This window comes from Salarias fasciatus, chromosome 19 (genome assembly GCF_902148845.1).
Source record: "Salarias fasciatus chromosome 19, fSalaFa1.1, whole genome shotgun sequence".
In the NCBI taxonomy this organism is placed as follows: domain Eukaryota; kingdom Metazoa; phylum Chordata; class Actinopteri; order Blenniiformes; family Blenniidae; genus Salarias; species Salarias fasciatus.
The window spans coordinates 16,805,636-16,814,612 of NC_043763.1; the positions used below are offsets into that span (position 1 = coordinate 16,805,636).

Here is an 8,977-nt window from a genome sequence, read left to right on the forward strand (position 1 = left end):
TGTACGGGCTGTATGGGTACTCGTTAAGATAATGCATATAAATTGGGAAATATATAAAATACAACTCAAGTTAAAAAAAAAATCATTTTTTTTAGACGAATAAAAAAAACAAACATTTCCCCATTTTGACAATTTCACCAGCAAAGCTGTCTCCATAAATGACACTGTGCCATAATTTTTGTTGCATGTAAGTTGTTCTCTTTTTTGAATAGTAAACATTACTGGAGTTGCTCTTCATTACACAATTCAATCAATACTCTTGGGGTTTTTTTTTGTTTTTTTTTTTTTTAGATTTTTAGGCAGTGCAACATAAAATATTTTTTGCTTTTTTTTTTTTAATAGTATTGATTTTCCATAGGAAACCATTGTCCCACTCTCAATCACATATAAACAAAACACCAAAACACAAATTTACTTCTCATTTATTGATACTCCCAGGTACTAAATACAGCTTTACAGTTTTCTTGAATGCTAGATAAATGACAGCTCTTTGCTCTGCAGCTCTTCAGTCCGGCAGACTTTCTACTCGTCTGTGCTGATTTTGTGAGTTCTGATCTTGCCATGGGAAGAAAGTTCTTGAATGGGGCGTGTGTTTGCTCAGTCTTCAAGAAGTATATCCAGCTCTTCCAAAGGCAGCCTCAGCCGGAGCTCTTTCTCTGTCATCAGATCGACAAACTCCTGCAAATGCTCGGGGAACAGCTGCACTGCATCCATGTACAAACCCTGATGGAACATCATCCACGTGTACATTTGCATAGAGGCAAATCCACAATGACATGCACACAAAGACAGAAAAAGAGCATTAAAACTTTAAAGTGCATAGGAAGACAGGTACTATCTGCTGGAAGAAAAATGACTTTAATGTCTCACCTTAGTCCACGGTATATTCTGTAGGGCTTTGTAGAAAATGCCTTTTGCTTGATGCACTTTTCCCTCTGACACCTACAAATGAACACAATTTAGACATCACATCTACCAAACATGTACACAAGACTTCACTGATGATGATCAATATTTGAATATCCAGACTGGTGATGGAGGAGGATTAGTCTGGATAAGCTGCTGTTAACACTCGTGTGCTTTTCAACTTCATTCCAACTTTTGAGTAAATATTTGCAAAACGAAGAAGAGAAGAGAAAAGAAAACACACAAAACAAAATTAACAACACTGCAAAACATCACAGGCTTTTAACATTGCTGTCAGCACACATTAGTGTAGTCAGATATATTTCATAAATTTAATTTGTCATAAATTTGTTCCAAACTAAATTAGGCAGTTTGCTGAGGAATGCCTCAGCTTCTTTATAGCCTCCCATATTTTTCAGGCACTGAGCCTGTCGTTCTGCTTGACTGCACTCACTGTGTACTGGAGACTGAGGGGGGGAAAAAACTGGCCGATGCTTAGGGCTGTCCTTAAATGCCTCTTTGGTAGACAGACATAACACTCATTCCTGCTGTTAACCGAGTCGCTCACATTAAAGAACACCATAGGCCACGAGTGGAGGATATTCCATCAGTTTGAAGTTGAAAAAACACCACAAAATCAGGGGAAACCCCAACTTCATTGATATTTTGGATTTACTGCTGAGTCTTTTCTAGCTAAGTTTGTTTGTTAATCCACATAATTTCATGCCAACTCTGGCATTATGACATCAACTGATTGACACATTTCCATTAAAGTGATGTGATTTAAGTTTGTTTTTTTTTTTTATAGATAATAGTGTTACTGTCAATAATAATAACAGTCATTTTATTTGTTCTACATGCTTCAAACACAGTGCAGCCCAAAGTGTTCTTCACATAAAATAAGAAAACAAATAAATATTATCAGAAAATAAGACATTAAAAACAGGACTAAATTTATATGCGCATAAAAAGGTAAAATTGATAACAAAGCAATAATCAATTAAATGAAATGTATCAATGTAAAGAGAGAGGATGGAATAAAATTAAAAAAACTTATAAAAAGTCATTCATAAGCTAATAAAAGAACCAGGCGATAAATAAAAAGACACAGCAATAATCAGGCAAAAACAAGATCATAAAAGTAGTTCTGGATCCGTCTCTTAATTCTGTAAAGACAATGAATCTCGTATATAGAGTTTGTTCCAAGCCACAAGGGCAAAAAAAATACCCCAAAAACAAGACGCTGCTTCAATTTACTTTATATAATTGGTGTCTGCTCTGATTCTGGCAATATTCCTGAGGTAGAAGAAAGTGAGCTAAAAACAGTTAAAATGTGGGTTAAAAATCAATGATGACAAGCAGGTTTTGTCGCTTTTCATATATTTTGTGATTGCCACACTTTTTATTTTCTGGACACTTTTCTTTGTGCACATGTGTGAAGTTCCCAAAAAGATTGCCATGTTTTCTTTGTGTTAAGAAAAATCCATTACTTGATGTTGGCAAAATACCCTTTCAAAGGATGGTGCAGATAAATAGCTTGGTGTAATCAAGTATAGCAGTGCCAATGATTTCAGTTTTTTGTGACATGAGATAACATGTATAGAGAGGAAATGGACCACCATTGACACTCTGCAGGAGTTTCTTTAGTTGAGATATTATCCACAAGACAGAAAAAATAGCATCTGTCAGCAAGAATCTTTTTGAAAAAGTAACAGGGCAGATTCAAAGTACATTTCTCTCATCAGTGTAGAAAAGATATTGTGGTTGGTGACGTTAACAAGCATTGCTCACAACTCACTCAGATTTACTGACAATATTATGATCATTTAGGAAGCTATTGAAGTGCTTTTACGCTACTTTTAGCCAGAGGCGGGGCGTGCCAACAGGCAAACTAGGCATTTTCCTGGGGCCGTGGCTTTTTACTCGAAAAATCGAGTGAAAAAAACTTTTTTTTTTCCCCCCCGTGTGCACGGATGGGTTTGGGGCCCAATGAATTTTTTTGCTTGGAGCCCCCGAGGACCCTTGCCCACCACTGCTTTAGCACATGTAGCTGTTCAGCTTGTGTTGTCAGTTGGAGCCCTAAATATCCATTTTCAGTTGTTCAGTTTAAGTCAGAAAGCCTGTTTTTTTTTTTCCTTTCAAATCATATTACGTCTGGTGAAGAGATAGAGGATGAACTAGCCGGGCTAAAGAGCTCAATGCCATAATTCACTGTGATAATGTTAACCACTTTATGTAAGAAAAGTCAATAGCAGCTATCATAGATCAATAAGGTCTGCTGTGAACACTTTTTCTTAACTAAAACAAACTCCTGTCACCATCTTGTGGTATAAACTGGCATTACAAGCAGGGCATGACTGGGTTGATGTGCTACAGACATCTTAGAGATGATGTAGCTACTGTTCCCTCACAATCTGTTGATTAAATTACAGCATTCAAAATGACCATGTTGCACATTAAAATTTTTCTGAGGCTGAATAACTCTTTGATTTTCAGCCGGGTGGAGATGATTAGACAGCATCTGGCTTTCTAAAGGCAGTGCCGGTCTGAGATAAGAAGCAATAGTCATGTATTTGCTGCCTCACCAGGAAGTGGATGTACATCCTCCAGAGCAAAGGACAGTGAGCGCCCATCTCTGTTGCTGTGGCACTTTCAAACAACCCACGAATACGGTTGCTGAGGCCGTTCTCTGGCAGGACGGACAAGGGATCGTAGCGGCAACAGGACCTATAAAGACCACAAATACAAACGTGATCTTTCTTAATCAGTCAATTTCAACAAATTTTCTGCATTCATCAGGTTAAACAGTAACAGACAAGTTTACAATGATGTTGCTGTTTTGAGTATAAACTTCCTCTTGGTCTGTGAGCTTACCTCTGAGCCGCATCCACCAGCTGCTTCCTCTGTTGTTCAGCAACAATAGCGAAGAGTCGTGGCACCAAGCTGCTGGCCTCCCTGGTCACAGACTGAAAAAACCTGCGTGCCCGGCCGGCACAATGGTAACGGTTCTCCACCTGAAACAGAGGTGGTCACAGGGGTCGGCATTTTCAGTAGAACAGTTAAAGAATTTGGATCTTGGAACAAATGAACAGACGGTTGTCTACCTGTATATAAATGCTCCAGAGAGGGGCGCTGCAGGACCACGCCGATAGGGCAGAGGTCAGCATGTGTCTCAGCGTTGCCAGGGGAAACACGCCAACGCTGCTGTGGTGCTTCAGCAGCGCCGCCTGCTGCACCGCCAGCGCCTCGCACTCCGCGGCCAGCCTGCTGATGGAGAGCCGCGGCGCTGCGGCGGGGCTGGATTCGGCGTGGTCTGCTTCCGTCTTGCTCTTCGGCTGCTCGTCGGGTGTCAGCGTGCGGTGCAGTTCCTCCATCCGGTCCCGGGCCTGGCTGTAGACGGCGTTGGCTGCTTGGATGCTGACGGTGAGGTACTGGAAGAGAGCGTAACAGCCGACTAAACCCCTCATCCTCAGCTTCTCCCCATGGAGGTCTTCCTGGCCTGGTGGCGAGAGGAGAAGAAATAAGTGCAAATGACAAACACAGTCAAGTTAGTAACAGAACCTACCCAAACTATAAGAACTCAGGGGGCAAACTCAGTGTTCAATACAGAAAGTTGCTGAGTAAAGGCATATTAAGATCCTTCATGTAACCAGCCTCCCCTTTACTTGTATAGATTTTGGAGAAAACGGGCTTCAATGAGAAAGTAGATCTGTGCAACGGCACATGTATCTCACTGCTCTTAGGACAGAATTTGTTTAGAATACGGACCTTTTTTATTGGACTGTGGATTTTGCAGGTTTTGTTCCAGGGCAGTCAGGCTGGCAGTCAGAGCCTGTTCATAGGATTTTCTTGCTTTTAGGATGGAAACTGTTGAGAGAGGCTGCGACGACGGAAAAGAGGATGAGGTGGTTCCGTCGGTCAGCCTGGAGAGTACACACACGGCCGGGGACGTGGTCACGTCGGCCAGCCCCCTCCTTGCTCGGCCGCTGCTTCCTCCACCTCCAGCTGGGCCCACAGGAGGCACAGCTCACTCAGCGTGGGGCTGCTCAGCCCTTTGCTTCCCCCCATGGCCGTGGCTGTGGAGAAGACTTTGCGGGCCTCGTCCAGGTTGCCCAGCATCCACTCCAGGTGGGCGTACTCCCGCCACAACACCAGAGACGAGCGGTTGTCTGGTTCTTTGAGCAGACGCTTTGCGACACGCTTGCTGCTCTTGCCCTGAATGCGAAGACGCTTTTTGTTGCCGCTGCGCAAGCATCGCAGGACCTGGTGAGCACGTGTGAAAAAGGAAATGCATGAGCTTAAATGGATCGTCAGGCAAATTTCAGTTTAAAGAACCTGACAGGTAAATCAATGCATACCTTCAGCTTCTCGTACTGGATCCAGCTGAGGGTCAGACATGATCGATGCAGCGGTGGGAGCATGGGTTGGACCATACTGAACACGTTAGTGACGAACTTTTCCCCCTGCTTTTCGAGCCCCATCCACTTCCTTGTTCCTTGGAGAGTAACTGTGTGGCCTACAGAGTTGACCCCGGGGTCAGGTATGTCGCACGAGGTCAGAGGATGCCGGAGCTCATTACCTACGAGGCAACACACAACCAGATCTGTTGTTAAATTTCTTAAAGAAAGCAACCAGTTTGTGATTATTCTCTATGATGCTGACATTTTTACCTTGAGTGAGGAAGGAAAGGTTCTCTAAAATCAAGCCGGGCTGACAGGGGGCAGCAAAGAGCACTGGGTCCACTGGCAGCCCAGGAAAGACAAAAATGAAGAAGAAACCGGAGTTGAAGCTCTGGCGAAGAGAGACGAATTAAGGAGGGCCCGATGTCATCAAAAAGCACCTAAAAGTGGGGAGACAGAAGTGAGGAGGTCAAACAAAGGTTGATATCATAGAACGACGTCACTAATGGCTGATAGATGCATATGGACCTGTCTGTCAGGATCCTCACAGTCTTCTTCTGATTGGCCCTTAGCTTTGTCCGGCCTCCAGGGCAACCACTGAGCAGCTTCACGGGACGACTCCACGTCCAGCCACACGGCCCATCTGGGCTGGCTCCTGTCCTTCACCTCCTCATCATCCTCTTCCTCCTCCTCATCCTCCTCCTCTGTGAAGAGAGAAAAACAAAAACCCCACTGTTGTTTCAGCACATATTGTCAACTGTAGCTGAATTGATCACTGCGTAACTCACCTGCTGACGTGTGTATGCGTGTGTTTACCTGCACTTGGCTGCAGCCAGCCTCCACGCTCCTGTTGATGCATCCAGGCTTTCCAGCCTCTGGCCCCCAGCTCCCCAACCCTGGCCTCCCCGCTGTCCCAAAACGGTTCAAAGAACTCAACCTGGAAAAACAACAAGCAGCTAAAAATAAAAGCCATTCCATCTGTCCGTTTATACTGCTACATCTAGCCGAGAGTCTCGGGATGAAGGAATCAATCCCGGCCGACATCATGGATGTTACCTGTTACGTCATTTAAGACACTTTTGAGGATTCAGATTTAGTCCGCAGCAAATCAGTTAAACTTGATGGAATGTTACCACAAAAACAAAGGAACTTTACGTGTGTTTGAGTGTGTGTACCTGCTGTTTGGTGGACAGTTTCTGTACACTGTCAGGCTTGTAGAATGTAAAGTCAAGCATGGCCTGAAACAGAGAAATGGCCTTCTCTGCGTGACCAGCCTGACGCAGGAAATGACACTGCTGGATAAAGATATCTGGAAAGAAAAGAGAGAGAGGTTGGTGTAACACCCACAGGTGACAGTCAACCTGTCAAAAGAGACTTTGAGCCACTGATCGGCGACGACAGAGAGCTGAATGAAGGTTTCGTTTACCCAGCATGTCCTCCTCAGTTCCTGGGAGAGCTGGATGAGAGAGCATGCTGCCATCGCTCACTGCACTGAGCGTGCTCAGACACTTTCCGTATGCAGAGTTGACTTTGGACACGGTAAAGTTACTGAAGTAGCTCTGTGTAAAGAGAAGGTACTCCTTCCATAGGGGAGCGCTGTTCGGGTGGAGGAACACCTGAAATAAAGAAAAAAAAAACAGGTCAGTTTCATGAGCGCCACTGGACGTTTAGGTATAGAGACAACCAGGAGTCAATCATAGACAAATACTGTGAACTAACCAGTTTCTTCCATTCTTTCGCCAGAACTGCAGGCTCCCACAGCTCTTGGCAGATCCTGAGCCTCTCCAGGTGAAGAGCTATGCAGGTGGGGTTTGTGGCGATGGCACGATCTGCAATGCTGAGCTTTTTCTCCATGACAGCTTTGTAGGAGGACTTCCGGTGCTCGGCCGATTCGCTACCCTGCTGTTCCTCCTCTCCTCCAAACACTGCTGCACTCAGCTCGTCCTGCAGAGGGATGACAAGGCGGTGAACTCCATGAGGAGATTTGTGGGGATGTTGTGTGATGTGAAATGATACAAACCACACTATTGTGAAGCATCACAAAGCAGTGTGTGTGTGTGTAAAAGAAAGTAGAGAATGGAGCGTACCTGGTATCTTATGAACTGGATCCACAGCTGTGTGTCTGTCGGCTCCTCTCTGAGCCGCCTGTTGAACTCCTCGGTCCTCCCGGACAGAAGTGGCGCACTCTCAACGTCCTTCTGTGTCTCTGGTTTCTGCTGCGTCTGCTGCTCCTGCTGCCCTTTGCCCTGGAGCCAAAGGGCGGTGGAGGAGTCGTACACTCCAAGAGGATTTACTGATGACGACTGGCCTCTGACACCTGAATTCAAGGATTACAGATTTTTATTAGAATCTAAACAAAGAAATAAAAGCATTCAAACTACTTGATTGCAGAGGTGGGAGATTGAAGCCTGATCAAGTCATCTCCATGCCATGTTTTTGCTCTGACCATGCATCACACCAGGTGAATCTAATCAACCCTGCTCCTCAGCTTGTCTGTGGTACATGGTCAGAGCAAAAACATGGCATGGAGATGACTTGATCAGGCTTCAATCTCCCACCTCTGCTTGATTGCTGAAAGAACATCGACCCTTATTTACTTCCCTCACACAGAAGTTCTGGACTACTTAAAGTATCTAGAAAATTCAATGATTACAAAAAAAAGCTAATGAACAGAGCTCTGTGCCAATAACTATGAGACTTCAAGAGTACGGCAGACATATTCAGTCTATTAGAAACTCAATAAATCTGGCTGAAGTTTTGATGGAAGCCTGGTTTCAGTTTAAATCATAAACAATAAAAATATAGAATAAAACTGATAGAAAATGCTAAATCATGTACCTGCAGGTCCTTTGATTTCTGTGTCATTGTCGCTGAGAGGGATGAAGGAGGAGGCGGGGCCAAAGGCGTCACTGCCATCAAGACTTGCTGCCGTTACAGGAGTCGGGGGCTCAGACCTCAGCAGCTGTTGGTTGCTTCTGGAAAAGTATCTGTCTGCTGTGTGTTTGCCGTCTCCGCCTTTCTGTTTCTTATTCTTCTCCGATTCCTCCCAGCTGACGCCCTGAGCCTGAGCGTTCAGACCCAAGCACGAGCTGCCTTTCCTCTTATACCTGTGATGGACACACACACACACACAAATCAGATCTGATATCTCTGTTCTGAGAAGTTATGAATAAAATGAAAGAGTTTGTAGTTGAATATTTACTGACACACTTTAATTAAATGCGTCTTACCTCGTTACATCTCCTCTGTACAGAGACTTATACGTCCAGTTTGCAGGGTCGGGTTTGCGGTAGACGCAGAACGGCAGCTCTGTGGTCGACTCGAAATCATCCAACCAGCAGAAAGAAGTTGCTAATGAAGCGACTTTCTTCCTGAAAAGATGCACACATGGGCAAAGATCAAAGTGCTGCTGTGCATAGCAAGAAAGGATGGGAAAAAAACACTACCTTTCAGCCTCTTCTTCCTTTTTCAGGTCGCTGGGTAGATGGTGTCCGAGTCGGACCCACTACTGTCCGAATACTTCCCGCTCTTCTTCTTGTGTTTTTTCTTCCTTTTCTTCTTCTTTTCATGTTTCTTTTCTTCTTCCTCTGTGGCACATAACCCTCTCTGTCCTCCTCACTCTTCACCCCCTCCGCGAACTTGCATCTCTGTCAGCACTAAAAATGTCAAGG

General features: G+C 44.5%; 1 protein-coding gene across 1 annotated transcript in view; it reads right to left on the minus strand.

Annotated features, from left to right (window-relative positions):
• Positions 1-464: 464 nt before the first annotated feature.
• Positions 465-8,977, minus strand: part of LOC115407144 (protein NRDE2 homolog) — an 8,686-nt gene continuing 173 nt past the window's right edge. Inside the window, 21 exon segments of the mRNA XM_030117503.1 lie at positions 465-723; positions 871-942; positions 3,492-3,633; positions 3,781-3,920; positions 4,011-4,405; positions 4,675-4,870; positions 4,873-5,169; positions 5,265-5,485; positions 5,577-5,665; positions 5,667-5,746; positions 5,835-6,010; positions 6,123-6,243; positions 6,482-6,615; positions 6,733-6,922; positions 7,026-7,250; positions 7,394-7,623; positions 8,145-8,413; positions 8,537-8,677; positions 8,753-8,783; positions 8,786-8,884; positions 8,887-8,951. Of these exon segments, the coding sequence (XP_029973363.1) occupies positions 598-723; positions 871-942; positions 3,492-3,633; positions 3,781-3,920; positions 4,011-4,405; positions 4,675-4,870; positions 4,873-5,169; positions 5,265-5,485; positions 5,577-5,665; positions 5,667-5,746; positions 5,835-6,010; positions 6,123-6,243; positions 6,482-6,615; positions 6,733-6,922; positions 7,026-7,250; positions 7,394-7,623; positions 8,145-8,413; positions 8,537-8,677; positions 8,753-8,783; positions 8,786-8,884; positions 8,887-8,951 (3,439 nt within the window). The 3' untranslated portion in view covers positions 465-597.